General features: G+C 35.6%; 1 protein-coding gene across 10 annotated transcripts in view; it reads right to left on the bottom strand.

The window, feature by feature from the left end:
* The window catches only part of SYNE1 (spectrin repeat containing nuclear envelope protein 1), a 448,631-nt gene that overhangs the window by 265,232 nt on the left and 167,850 nt on the right, over positions 1-15,549 (bottom strand). For all 10 annotated transcript variants that reach the window (XR_002775281.1, XM_023517949.1, XM_023517955.1 and 7 more), the window contains 9 exons: positions 14,785-14,955; positions 13,860-14,000; positions 11,014-11,174; positions 8,878-9,028; positions 5,369-5,596; positions 4,888-4,986; positions 2,605-2,792; positions 2,096-2,219; positions 1,612-1,778 (listed from right to left, as the gene is read on the bottom strand). Coding sequence is in view for 9 of the 10 variants with exons in the window: in XM_023517949.1 (XP_023373717.1) it covers positions 1,612-1,778; positions 2,096-2,219; positions 2,605-2,792; positions 4,888-4,986; positions 5,369-5,596; positions 8,878-9,028; positions 11,014-11,174; positions 13,860-14,000; positions 14,785-14,955 (1,430 nt within the window). In the remaining variant the exon portion in view is untranslated. The remainder of the gene's footprint in view (positions 1-1,611; positions 1,779-2,095; positions 2,220-2,604; positions 2,793-4,887; positions 4,987-5,368; positions 5,597-8,877; positions 9,029-11,013; positions 11,175-13,859; positions 14,001-14,784; positions 14,956-15,549) is intronic.

Raw genomic sequence — 15,549 nt, 5'->3', positions numbered from 1 at the left:
GGAGGTTGCTGTGAGCGGTGATGCCATAGCACTCTACCAAGGGTGACAGAGTAAGACTCTGTCTGTAAGGAAAAAAACATTTCTTAATCAAATACCAACATTCATTTTAACGGTTTATATCCAAAGTTCAACTTTCAAATCAGCTTTCATGTTTTAATCTTTATAAAATCTTCCACACACATAAATTACACTTTGAATGCTTTCAAATATTTGTATCATTTTAAAAGTCCTGTACTTTACCAATGAGAAAGAGACAGAAAATGCTCATTTTTCAAGAACTGGCATCAAATCCTTCCATAAATCTTTCCTTAATCTATTGAAATATCCCCTTTCTTCCTGTTTCTGTAATACCCCACACTCAGTTCTCTCTGGGTTTCCTTGTTATTACCACACTAATCAGTAAATTCCTGGAGGTCAGCTTTTGTTATTTCTGTGGCTCCAAGAACTGATATGGTGCCTGAAGCTCAGCAGGTGCCCAATACACTTTTGATGATTGAATAAAGGAACAAATAAACCATGGAATATATATAAGCTCCACGAAAGTGAAGAGCGAAGCTCTGTGTACTCTTGCTGTCCCCAGCATGCATTGTAGAAACTCAGTAAATATTTGCTGAAAGAATGAATCTATGGCCAAATTAAAACATTTTCAATAAAAGTAAATAAAGTAGAAAATGGGCAGACAAGTTAAATACTCATCTAAGATCACATGGGTAATCAATCCTAATACAATGAGAACATTTGTTTTTCTGGTTTATTAGGATGGTATAGATGCAAATTGTTAATCATCCAGCTAATTAAGATTTAATAGATTTTGCCTCCATTTAATATAACAATAATTTCTCTTGCTCTCTCCAGAGATCTATATTAAAATAAAACGGAGCAGCTTGTGTATATAAAATGTTTCTGATCGTTAAATTTCACATGAGTAAAATTTTAGTTAGCATTTTTCTCCTGTACACAAACAGCTTCGGTAATAAATACCAACATTAACGACACTACTCTCTTCAATCTGTTTCATCTGGTGTAATCATTTGCCCTGATTTTACAACTAAAACTGCAAATTGAGGTTCAACAGAAATACTTATTTTTGGAAACCTTGATTTAAGAAAATGATCGATTTGGAGGACACATTCTAAGCAAAGTATCTCAAGAATGGAAAAGCAAGAATCCCAAGTACCAATCTGAAACTAGCAGATCAACAGCTACAGGCCCATGTAAGAAGAAAACAATTAAATTCAAGATGGGGAGAGAGGAGAGGAAGCTTGGTAAGTCCTCACCTAATGGGTGCAATGTAGGATATATATGGCACATCTCCTGGGTGAAGGACTCAACTACAACTCAGACTTTGGACTTTACCTTACAAACACAAATAATGTAACCTAATCGCATGTACCCTCATATTAACCCCTGCCCCAAAAAGTACCTCCTTAAAAAAAATTTAAAGAATATATTTCAGTTTAAAAAAATGACTGATAGAATAGTTTCTTCCCTGCTGTAAATATTCCCTGAATGGTTGACCTAAATAATAGTAAACAAAACCATGCTTTCTTAATTAATATACTCATCACTTAAATATAAATGAACAATATTGGAGGTTGTTTTGAGAATCACCTCTTGCTAATTATCTGGGGTAAATCTCTCCATCTCTCATCCAGCTGCTCCAAATGTAGTTTCATCATTTTCACATCATCTTTGGAGGCCACCGAGAACAGTGATTCCTTCAATTGTAAAAGGTTGCTGTAGGATGAGGCCTGGGACACGACTTCACCTTGCAGGGCCTGGGGAAAGCAGCGCATGGCAGAATGAGAATGTGACACAGGTGGCTGCTGCCCCAAGGTTTCACATTCTTGCAAACAGGAGGTCTTCAGGGCCAAACTCAAGAGAGTTGTTATTATTAGTACTTGATTTAGAAATGAATCCACTTAACCTTTACTGGAATGTTTAAAATACTTCTGAACCCTGAAGAAGTTTTCTAGAGTCTGACTTATATTAAGTTAGTCATACTAAGAAGCTATAGAATTTCTTTCAGAATGAGGAAGCTGAATAGGCAAAGAAATCAAAGAACAACTATTCCCTCACACTTCCTGGAACTTGCCTGTATTAACTGAAGTTCACCTTCCACTTTGACTCTGTCTGCAGAAATGTCCATTTCTGGGGAACTGGCGATAGCTTCACACCGCTCTAACCAGGTCAAAAACGATGCCAGCTCTTTCTCTAGCCTAAAGGAAGCAGAGAAAAGAAACCATTTTGTTTAACATTATCATGCAAGAAGACTAAACCTTTCTGAAGTTGGAACACACAGCATTATAATTTACAGCATGTTGGCTATCTCGGGCTTAGACGTGGTGGTACAGAAACCTCTCCTTTCATCTTTGCGTGTGTACCTGCAGACAGGTTCACATTGGGTACCATGTCAAGATACATAAACATCCTCTTCACTCGCAGGAATCTTCATCTTGTAATGAAGATCAACATCTTCCTAAGCAGACTCATGAGTTCACATATTTACATCACAGACGATGATTTCCCATCATTTAAAGAATAGTTAGTCTAGAATGTTCTATTTAAGAATGACAATAAATCAAGAAAAAAAAAGTCACTCACTTCTGCCAGTGGGCCAGCAGATTCTCCAGTGCAGTCTGTCTCTCCTTTGCCCTGTTTACTGTCCCCTGGTATCGTTGCTGCAGAGCTGTGGCTTCCTGGACACAGGAGTCTCTGTTCTCCACCTTCCGGGCACTGGCTGAGAAGGCGGTGACCATGCTGCTCAGTGACTCCAGGGCCTGGCAGAGATCCTAGGAAGGGTGCAGAGGGAATACAACCAGAGCACAGGATCAACTGAGACCCATTCCTTTCCTTGAGATGCATCATGGAAAAAGATTTTCCCTCAGTCATAACAAATAGTAATGGTACTCAAAAAAGGGTACAAATATACAGGTCAGTCGAAGAAATAAGACCTAGCTTGTGACAGATCAGGTAGATGCAATAATCTACAGTATATTCCCAAACAGCTAGAAGAGAATAATTTGAACGTTTCTAGCACAAAGAAAAGACAACTGTTTAAGGTGATGATAACCCAATGACACAGATTTGATTTTAATAAGTTACATGATTTTATTACATTGCCACATGTAACCTCTCAAAAAAATAACTAAAAATTAAATCAAAAAAAATCTGGACTTATGATCTTCAGCGAGAGAGTGAAAGTGAAGAGAAAGTTGTGTCATGAACACAGAATGAAAAAATGAGCATGCAGAGACTTTCCCCAAATAGGAATGTGCAGCCGTGTATCTGAATAATTTTAACTTTCCCTTAATCCAGATAATTTTTGAAAATTACTATTCATTTTATGTTCAATACATATTTAAAAACCCCTATTCTTAGTTTCCAAAAGCTACATGTAACACACTATAATCTCTACAAAAGCTATCTGTAAAGAAACGGCTGACCTGGCTGCTGTCAGGATCCAATACTGCTGGTACTAACAAGAACACGGCAGTGCTGTGTTGTGCGTGTCACACAGATGAACTCCTTCAATCTTTAGAAAAAAATTAAGACCTATGTTTTTCTATCATCTCCAGTTTACAAATTAGAAAGGCAATTTGCTTTTAATTAATTTTGTTTGGGGATAATCTCAGTCTGTTGTCCAGGCTAAAGTGCAGTGGTGTCAGCCAGCTCACAGCAACCTCAGACTCCTGGGTTCAAGTGATCCTCTTGCCTCGCCCTCCTGAGTAGTTAGGACTATAGGCACCCACCACAATGCCCTGCTAATTTTTCTATTTTTTAGTAAAGACAGGGTATCACTCTTACTCAGCCTAGTCTTGAACTCCTGAGCTCAAGTTGATCATCCTGCCTCAGCCTCACAGAGTGCTAGGATAACAAGCGTGAGCCACCATGCCTGGCCAGTGAAATCTAAATATTAGAAACAGAGAAATATTGTCCTCTCTGGTACTCCATTATTAACTCCATTAAAATAGTTTCATCATGTGAATTTTTCTACTTTTCCTCATGGTTTTGTATTAAAATACTACATAAGTAATTGGAAAAGTATAATCAAGGCAAAAAAGCTATTGAAGTAGCAGCTCATTTGCTGTTTATGGATAACTTTTAATGTAACAATAAATGCATTTTTTAAAATTATCAAGCCAGGTGTCCCATTAATTGAAAGGAAAAAAACACAAAAACGTATTCTCATTGTTAATCTTCAGACACTATAAATCTCCACTCCCTTTGCAGATGTGACTTTGTCACCTGCTGGCTTTCCATCATGGCTGCTCTCTTTCTTTACATTTATGGACATAATGTGGACACATGTGCATGTAGTAACAATAATATTTGTAGTATTGTTCATTATTTAACATATTTCATTTTAGTATTTTTTATATATAATTCTCCCTCTTTGCTCCTTCCCTCAAATTCTACAGAAATCTTGCAGAAGACTTGCCATGATTAGTTTAGGGAATAGATCAAAAAAGTCAATCATTGGAAATAGGTTAGTGAGGACATATTCTTTGCATATTTGAGTGTAGTGGGTTAAAATCAGAAATCTGCTGGGCACATCTATTTTTTCCTTGCACATTTAATTTTTTATAATGCTGGCAAGTGGTAACAGGGTCTATTAAAGCTATGATATAAAAATGTTACATGTTCTAATTAAAAGAGACAAATATATTTTAGCTGAATGCTACTTTAATATACATTTTAATGAAAACATACTTGCATACCAAGATTTCTTGTATTATAGAAAGTGAATATTTGGTCTGTATCATTTCTCAACTAACATAGAAGATTTTCCAGTTTCATTTCTCATGAAAGTGCTGTTTTCTTTTCAAGTAGGAATATCAGATTTCTGAGTTGATAAATAGTAGGAATGTTGATGCATACTCTTACCATATGTTCTTGGAGAATTTTGTATGTTTCTGTAGCTGAAGAACATATTTTAATTGGATCAGCAAGTTTATCTTCAAATTCAGACACAGACTGCTGGATCTAAAACATTGGTGCAATATATAAATAGTCATCGGAAAAATATACATCAAGGCAAAAAAGTTGAAGTAGCAGCTCATCTACCATTTATGGATAACTTTCAATGTAATAATAAATGCATTTTTTAAAATTATCGAGCCATGAGTCCCATTAATTGAAAGGAAAATATTTGTCTTAATGACTACCCAAACACAATGTATAATGTTTTTATATTTTGCCAAAAGATGCCTTATAAATAGTTATAAATTTACGCATCTTTGACAACTTGGTAGGTGATTGGCAAATTGTCTTTTCCTTGCTCTACTATTTGTGGGATATTTATTTGTGCTTCTCTTTAAATACAATGCAAACCACATAATTTAAGTGTACAAGGACCAATTCTTACCTTTCTAAGGTTCTCTTCAAACTTTTGCTGCTGTGATAAATGTCCCAGGATGGTTCCTTCCAGACACTGAGCATGCTCTCGGAGTTCTTCCCAGTACCTTCTTATTTGTGTCAACTTGGCTTTGATTCGAGCGGATTCTCCAGTGGTAATAAACTGAGCAAACGACTGAGCTTCGTCTTCTAATCCTGTAATGTTGCTGATCTTACTTTCTATTTCTTGAATTGTGACCTAATATTTAAAACAAGAAAAATGACAATGCAGGCTGAGCAAGCTTGCCTTCCTGAGATGATGTTGTTATCTGCATATCGAGAAAATCGGGAAAATTCCCGTAACTAACATTTCAACATACTTGGCTGGTTAGAGCACAGCTACGAGCGGATGCCATGTGTTTGGAGAGGACAGATGTTGTGGACAATGTCTGTAAAATACAACCTGGAGGTTGTGCACTGTGCTCCCTGGATAGAGAATAAAGCGAAGCAGCTACTCCTGCTTGTGGTGAAGTAAGCCAGGAGCTGTCCCTGGATCTCTCGCAATACCTCTGAAGGCACAGAGAATTCTCTGCTTCCTCCACAGACCAAGCATTTCAATCATCTGATCTGGGAAGCTCTGTTTCAGGCACTCATCAGAATCCTGATAGGGACATACATTTATTTTTCTAAAATGCAGTTGAGTATTTTATATTTACTAAACTAAAAAGGTTTTGTGATTGCATTCCTACCTAAAACCAGTTTTTTCATATTTAGTATCTATTGTTTATGTCAGTAATTCCACACCTAGAATCCATTAGGATGATCTGGCCATCCTTACCTGGGATTCAGCCTTACAAAGGAAGTCTAAGGTGGGGCTCAAGAATTTTCATCTTTAGTAAATTCCCAGATGATGCTGATACTGCTGTTCCAGGGTCTCCACTCCTACATGCATTAGCTATGTACTCTACAATAAAGAGCCTAGGAACTATAATTTTAATTTGGAGCAAAAAGGACATTTCACGTTAGCCAAAACCTGAAAAATACTGGTAATGACTAAGGATGTGTGTGCGTATGTGTGTAGAGGCACTATGTGTTTCATAAACATATGTTTAAGAAATGAAAATTGCTTCTTAGAGTAAAGGGGCCAAATTATTCAGTCAAAATAATGCCCCAAATTCAGACAAGTTTCAGTGCAAATAATTTAAATGAAAACTACGGTTACCCTTAAAGAAATAAATTTGTGACTACAGTCCAGATGATTCAGCATAGTCAGAAATAACTTGTTTAGTTGAGACAAGTGAAAACGACTTACAGCAGGTGAAGTGCCAAGCATGCATCAGTTATTTATTTTTATTTTTCATACACATGACTGCAGTGGTCTAACTGACATATATTTGTTCTTTGAGCATTAAACCAGCCTGTCTTCATTTTGGTGTTTTTGGACGACTATATGTTTACCTATAAAATGTACTCATAAATTCAACAAATATATATGAGTGTCTACAGGGTACCAGTAATTGTTTTAGGTGCCTGAAACTCAGCAGGGAAACAATCTTAGTGAAGAACAAGTTCTTAGTTTTTAGAATATTGCTTATTATCACTCATTATCAAAAAATGCTTAAAGACAATCCACACAATCATATTGTTGAATTGTGGTTTAACAAATCCCCACAAGAGCAGAAGATGAAAGATGAACCCAGCATATGTTCTTACTATTTATCATTATCAATTAGGAGTAAGAAATTGGCCATTTAGAAAAGCATGTGATGAATAAAAATGGGCTTAGAGTATTTACCTTGCAGTCATACATATGCTTCATTAATTTTAATCTTAAAGTGGTTTTAAAGTGAAATTAATTTTAATCTTAAAGTGAAATCACTATGATACATGTTTCAATATTTTTCAAATTTCCTATAATGTTGTCTTCTGTTTGGAAACAGACAATGAACCTACCAGATCAATTTGCACAGGATACGGTGTTATATCCTGTCTTTGCTTAGTTCTAGTATCTTTCTCCTAGTATTATTACACTTAATATATAGCAAATAATTTTCAAAATTCCATATTGGACATGTTAATATGGATTGTTAGTGTGATGACAAAAAATTAACAACTGAATCTTATGTATTTTAAAATATGTAATATATTAATAATATTTATATTTATATATTATAATATATAATTATATTATATATTATCATATCATTCTATATTTATATTAATAATATAATACACAATATATAATAATATATAATTATAAATTATATATAACTATGTTATTATATTAATATATAAATAGAATAATATAATGCTATAATTAAAATACATAATTATATATATGTATATATTTGATGGTAAGATGACATTGATCATGGATATATTTTGGAAGTCCTAGAATAAAGATGAAAATATCAGTAAATTAACCATAGAAAGGATAAAAACGTTAAAAACTGTTAATTTTTGAAAGGAGACTTTTTGAGATAAAATTATTTAAATGTGCTATTCTTTTTTATTTAGAATTTAGTAAAAATGGTTAAATGACTTTAAAAAACAGTTTTAAAGATTAACAATCATGGCTTTTCGTCTTCTCTTCCTAGCAGGCTACAGAAGACTTAGCAGACTGTGTATACCACACTCCACGTATCCTTGGTTGCAAAAGCTGCGTGATGAGCAGGGAGGCTCTGCACAGCGGGGAATCTCAGCGGAGCACAGTGCATCCTCCCACGCTGCGCACGGCAGTAACTGATCTGAGTCATAGTGTGAAATGTCCCCTCACCTTGGAATTTATTTTACTATATTTAATTGAAAGAAATGGCAGAGGGTTTTCCCTATCCAAAAAAAAAAAACAACATGAGCTGAGATAGAAAATGAAATGGCTGAAGCTCGAAAATGCATGGACAGAGATGAACACTGCTGAGCTCATTTCTTTCAGCCCATTTTTCTTAAACCGTTTGAATGAAGCGGATGACGACAGTCTGTGTGGTTATTTAGAGTCAGGAGCGTGAAAGAATCAGAGCCATCTCTGTCCATGCCCCAAGGTCAGAAAAGCAAACTTTAGGGCACCTGGGTCTGATGGCTTCACCTAAAGAAAGTGGCATTTCAAACTCCTCCTTGTGGTTGGTGAGGGAAAGTGCCATTAATATTTGAGCTAGAGACATTTAGAATGGTTCTTTTAAAGCCTAGTTGTAGATTATCAATACATTTCATGTTGTATAAATAAATCAACAGAGAATTCCACTGAAATTAATTCAGAATCAAGAAAAAGAATAATGTAACCATAAAAATATTTTAATGATATTGCATACAACATTGACTTTGAATGCACAAGCCAGACAATATGAATACATAATTCCATCTATCAAATGTTGCTGAGTTATCAATAAAGACCTCTTAGCTTGGTAATTTATGTGGATTTAATTATCATAGTGTTACATGGGAATGAAAGATTTGTCCTGGGACCAAACGGCACTTGATGAAATGTAAGAAAGGAGCTCTTAAAAGCTAAACATGGATTATAAATGTAACGTGTGAGCAGGTCACCTTAATTTGGCTGATTTGCACATCCATGGCAGATGACGATGATTCCAAGGCATTGAGCTCCTTTTCTTTTTCAGTTATCCAGATGGACAGACTCTCAAAATTACTGCCAAAATGATCCCACTTGGTTTTCACCATTTCCATGGTTTTAATACTAAAATTAACCAAATTAAGTAAATAAAATGCAGTATTTTAACAGAGACAACACATTTTCCTTTAAATCATCAGGTGAAAAGATAGTGAAAACATCTATGACCATTTCAAAGTTGAAACTATTTGAACTGAAAAAATAAATGCACCTTTGATTGGAGTAGCTGGTCAGGCCTCAAGTTTTCCTATCTCCCCTGACAATGAACTTTAAATGAGATGGCATCTATGCTATGTCATGACTGGAACTGCACTTCAAACAAAATATTACTTGGTCCAAAGGGGTCTGAATCCAGGAATAACCTAATTAAACTCTGCAGGTGACCAGTTGTTGCTAAGACTCATTTTAATAAACTATGCAGGAAGGGATTCCAGTGCACACAGTTTTTTAATAGTTCTATCTTCATGGACACACTCCTCTTGCTCTTCAAGGAGAGACACCTCAATGATGCTTTACAGTGAAAAATGTTTATAAGTTGTATCTTCACGAACCAAGACAGGGCTTGTGATTTCAATCCCCTGCTTCCAGGCAGGAACTATCAGTAGAATTACGTCTGTGATTTATATCTATAGAGATTTTAGCTATTTTCATAAATGTCCTATGGTCCTGATTCTAAGAGAGTTTTATAAACTTTGTGTATGGAGCACCCTAAACTACTTTTATACAACTTAGGCTTTATTTGTAACAGATAGAATGAATAAAATTTCAACGAAAGTTTTCTAGTGTGCATCAGTTATGGATATGTAACCAGGTGAATATGGCTTTCAGGTCAGGGAAAAAACTAAGAACCTAACAGTATATAATGGAATTGATAATTTCTTGGGTTTAAAAAAAAATAAAAGAATGTCCCTGTTTATCAAAAGGCACTTGAAGACATCAAGAAAAGTAAAATGGCATCATTGATTGTCAAATGTAATAGTATTGCAATCTCAAATTTATATCCTAGGTGTGCTCAGCAGTACAGGTAATAATGGAAGCTATACTCTCTTACAACCTTTTAAATGAGGTAAAGATGCAAATGGACACTCTTAATAGAAGCAGCTTCCTTTCTAATAAACTCTAAGTTTGGCTATTTCTGTAACTTTATGGAGAATATTTAATATAAAGTCTTTAAAGTTTCAAGTCATAACTTGTTTTTAAATAAAATATCAAATTTCAAAATTTAGGCAAATGTAAAATGTTAATTTTGAGGTATTAATAGCATTAAAAACACATTTTACACTTTAAAATGCATCTTACAAATGATGTCCTGTTTCTCAAGAACGATAAGCTATTATGTGTCACTGATTTGTCACTAAATAACCTTACAAGTAGAAATGCTTAGCCATGTTATTTTGAGGAATATTGGCTATAGACTCATAGCTTTATCCCCTCCAAATCTTTTCGTATATATTTTATATATAACAGGATATTGATAAGCCAAACTGTTATTTCTTCCTTTTCATATAAACAACCATTAAGTGTTTAAAAATAAAATATGTTTTTAAAGTTAGTTTCTGGAAATAGCATATTGGGTGATAATTTGGATACCGAGGCACTGTAAACAAGACTCATGAGCTTCTTCCAGCTGGAGACATTTGCTCTATGTGATGTGCGTTTAGGCCCAATATCAACACTAACAAAATATCTCTTCTTCCTTTTAGCTGGTGACAGCAGAATAAGATAGCAAAAAAAATCTTAAATATTGATTCTTTTTTAAGGATCCCTTTACAAAATGCAAAGGCCACAGAATGGGATAGTTATGGCTTTCTCATGAACGTGGTCAGTTTAAGATGCACAGACCACATCCCTTCTATTTTTTGGCTCTGTTACAGGCATTGGTTTCTGTATCGGTGATACTTTCTTTTGAATTATGAGCTGCTTCCTCAACACATGCTGAAATACACAGACACTTTGAGATTTTAAAAAGAGTGTTTTGAATACAAGATACAGGAAAGAGCATATTAAACGTTATCTCAGAGCAGAACGTCTAGCACTTGTCCAGCACGTACTCGTCTTCAAGCGTGGCTTCTAATTTTTGGACTTGCTCTTTGATTGACGTGGCCTGCTGTTGCAGCAGCTGTTTATTTTTGGGCCCAAGGGAAATCTCCGAAGCTTCCTTTACAAGATTCTCAGCCTGGACTGCAATGCTTTCTGTCCGTTTAGAAAACTCCTAGAAAAAAACATAATTATTAGGTAGACATTTGATGTTACTTAACTTTGTCCTCAAACAAACTGCAAATACTGAATTTGCATATATTGCGTAGTATTCCCCAGAATAGGTGGATTTGTACACGTATGGATCTTACACTGTACTCAACCATAGAACTGACATTTCCATATGGCCAAAATAGACACTTTGCTCATGTTTTTCATTTTACATACACAGCCTGCTCTCTGTGTTCACAGTTATCCAACAATTCTCACAAAAATGCTTCCTCCATGGCTTCCTGGCTTGGTTTCTTGCTTACACTTCTCAGCTGCATTGTAACAACAGCTTGTTCACAAATACAGTCAGTTATTACAGGCCAGTTCACAAACCACGCAAAGTGACTGGCTTCTTTGAGCCATAGAGATAATGGATTTCTAGGCCAATAAATAGGAATTTAATTTAATTTCTTTAATTAATATCTTAGTCAAAACAGAGGATCAGTGGTCTTTTCATAAAGAAACCATTTAGTTTCCCAGTTCCATGAAAAAAAGACATAATCTGACCTAAACGCTGGTAAATCTTAGTTATTACACATGTCTATGAAATGTGATGGAAAAAGTAAATTTAAAACAGTGAAGCTTAGGATCGAATTACTAGTTGTCTGACTTTGGTGAATTACATGCCTTTGTGAAGATTAAACAGCATATTGCTATGAACACCTTACCCTACCCCGGCACACAGAGGACACAAGACCATTCCTTAGCTCAACCACCACTCCAGGGCTACCAACCAGAATAACAATTGCAATAACAAGGCAAGGTGGGTAAAGAAGCAGAGGAGAACAATTGTTCTAGATTACGTGTGCTGATGTGGCAGTGTACAGAGGTGATAAGTAAAGTGGCTCAGTTTTTGAACAAAAATAAAACATAGTAACGAAGGGTGTGGGCTGTAGACTGAGACCTTTTGGTTTGAATTTTGGCTTTGCCCTTTAGTAATCCAAGATCTTGGACAAGTTCATCACCAACTTTGTGCTTTACGTGTCCTTATTTAGACTACAGGATTAACAATGATAGCTATTTATGAAGATTATTTTGCAGATTAAATGAGATGGTAAACTCAAGTGATTAGACAAGCACTGTATATGTTCAATAAATGTTAGTTTATATTATTAAATCGATGCAAAGCATAGATGATCATGGACTAAGGAAAATTTTAATAATAGGACTAAACAAGTTACATTTGTTTTTTCTACAGACAAACAAATTTAAAGGAATTAGGTACACAGAGGCACAGGGTGTCAGAAATCCTGGTTCAGAGCCTTGGCCCTAACACATATAAAAATTAACCCAACAAATGTGCTTTGTATTTATAAAAAGTACATTATTTTATATATATATAATATATATATAATATATATATCAAATAGTTATTATTAAAAACAAAACAATGTTCTATTTAAATGATCAATAAAAACTTTACAGAATTGAAAGTTCTGTGGACTTACAAACTTCAAACTCTTCAGTAATTTAGTACTAGGAGAAACAACAACAAAACAGTATGAGAGACAGAGAAGCCTTTTACTGGTAAGGCAACAGGAGCACCAGGGTTTAATGCTAAAGCCTAGCACAGGGTGGGTGCAATCCTCTTTTTTCTCATACTCAGCTCATCCACGACTATACTAATTCAGACTTTCTATAAACCCAAACATGTGCAATAGCAAAGAACAGGATCTCTAAATGCTTTGTACAAATTTATTTGTCTGCTCGGAGTGTCCAAGCTATTTGAGCTTAGAGGGTTGAGCTCAACCAGCCCATCTGCTAAATATTTTCTCTTTGATGTCCCACTGGAGCCTCAAACTCATGTCCAAAATTGAGTTGATCTTTTTTCCCCATTAACAGCTAGTCCTTCATGTTCCCCATCCTACTCCCATTGTCTCTGTCAAGCTCAAAACCTTCAGTAAAATGTTCCTTTCCTTCAATCTTTCTATCCTGTTAGTTGCCTGATTTTAGTGTGTACTCCTCTTTTCCAGCTGTCCCCATGTATTAACTGCCACCCCTCATTTAAGTCCATATTAACTCCCAGAGGCCCATATGCAATGATTTTCTTATTGCACACCGTAACCCAAAATGTCTTTCACGTTTTCAGTTAATATTCTACATCCACCCAGAGATTCAGTTCCCTAAAGCACGGGTCTGGTGGTGTCACCCTCTTAAAATCCTTCACTGGCTCCAGCTCCATGTTGTCTACAGGTAATATAACACTTAAGGTCTTCAAGTTTCCTTGGGAAGCAGCACAGTTTTCCTTTACTAATCCACCTCCTTTTATTCCACTTTATAACACAGAATCTGGATATCAAACACTTTTATCCCTCGTGCCATTCTGCCTTCCAAGAATACTTATTTTCTACTCCAAACTTCACTTTCAAAGTTTCATCTGCTCTTCAAGTTCAGTTAAAAAAATCATTGCCTCTATTAGGAAACTAACCATTTCCATTTTCATGAAAACTTGATTTTAGTTCTTGATGTTGAAATCTTACTTATATTTTTATTCCCTAGTGTGCTGGGAAAAAGTGGGTCAGCAACAAATAGTAAATACTAATTAAACGAATTATAGCAATTAATAGTAAGAAAGTATAAGAAATAATTTTTTTGTGTGTGTGTGCAGTGTGCTTGAGCACCAAGGAACCACATGGTCTGATGAATATACCTTTGTCTGTTCCAACTCTGAAGACAAACTTTCCAAACTGCTAAAACTCAAGAAGCGTTCATGGCTGGAACCTGTCTGAAAAAGGTATCTGACAACTGTTTCTTTGTTTGTTTCAAACCGCTCCCATTTTCTTAATGTGACCTAAATTTGAAAAAACAAACAACATATCAGGTTACAAATGACCTAAGTGGGTCACAAACTATCATCACATTTTCATGCATTTGCTAAGCTGTCAACTTTGAGTGAACTCAACAAAATTTCACACAGTCACACTGATTAAGTGTGATTCAAATCTCTTCTATAAGAATTTTCTTCTCTCAATCTCAATGTCAAAGACAAAAAGAAGACACAAGAGGCCGATGATGTTTGAGTCCTTTGTCAGTTGTAACGTCCTAGAAATCTAAAGATATTACTTAATGTGTGGATAAGCAACAAATAAAGTGCCTCCCAATCTCTCCCAAAAAAGAAAGGAGGGTGAGAGAAAGAGAGAGGTAGAGAGAGCCAAGTAAGTAGGTAACAAAAACTCAAAAACTTTTTAAAAGGTATTATGTCAACATCACAATAAAGCAGAAATGTGTGGACTTCCTGGGAAAAAAGTAAAATATGAGCAAATTTCTGGATACAAACAGGTGTGTTTGAAATCCTGACTTTTTTACCGAGTGCTGCCATATGACATCAGGAGTGCTGCCATATGACGTCAGGGCAGGTCCTCCAACTCTTTCTTCTCAAGCAGCCACACTTACAAAATGTGCTAATTATAAAACCTACCTCTAAGGTGGATGAGATGAGGAACAGAGAAAATTCGGTGGAGGAGGGAACACAGAGCTGGAGGGTCAGAGGTGGTAACAAATGCTCCTGCGGTGTTCAAGTCTACCCGGAAATCAGCACGGCAGCCCCAAGTTCAAGGCCCCGACTTCCGGCCTACCTGGATGCGGCGCTCCTGGCGCTCCTGGCTGCGCTCCAGGCCGTCCAGGGTGCTCTCCAGCTGCCGTAGCTCCCCGGGGCTGCTCCCTGGCAGCCCCCCTGCTCCCTGCTGCCCCTGAGCCATCTGCTGCTGCAATTCTCTCTTCTTTGCTGAGATCCGCTTTGTCTTTTGCTGGATTTATGCAACAAATAGATATAAATTTTACCCTCTAAGCAGGGACAAAAATCCCCACACTTAAAGGTACACAAAGTTACCATCTCCTACAAAGTGGACAGAAACTTAAAGCTAAGACGGACAGTTAAAATGACAATGAGAACTCTGTATTAGTCAAAGATGAACATTATTTATAAATATTGTATTGTTTATGGTAAAGAACATAAATCATTTGACATTAGTGTCTTAATTGTGTGCATATTTGTAGAACGTTTAGCATTTTGTGCAGTGCTCTAGGAAGAATGTGCCAAAACAATTCATTTGACTTGATCTTAAATTATTTTCTGCCTAAATATACAAAGTGTCAACTCCAATTTTTATAAACTATTTATGCTGTAAAAATGCTAATATTAAGAAATTACTTCCTGAGTATATTCAGAATGGTGAATTTGATGAGATATTTTGGGAAAAGTGTGTTTTTTCTATCTTTAATTGCCATTTGCATTTATTTTTATTATTTTTTCTTTTTTTCCTTTGTCAACATAAGCTGTCATTTTACTTATTTTTTAATTATTTTTTATTAAATCATAACTTTGTACATTGATGCATTTA

Source organism: Otolemur garnettii, unplaced genomic scaffold, assembly GCF_000181295.1.
Source record: "Otolemur garnettii isolate 467f Iridium unplaced genomic scaffold, OtoGar3 scaffold00126, whole genome shotgun sequence".
NCBI classification, from domain to species: domain Eukaryota; kingdom Metazoa; phylum Chordata; class Mammalia; order Primates; family Galagidae; genus Otolemur; species Otolemur garnettii.
Note: the sequence above shows the minus strand (reverse complement) of the source record. Positions and strands in the feature narration are given on the sequence as shown.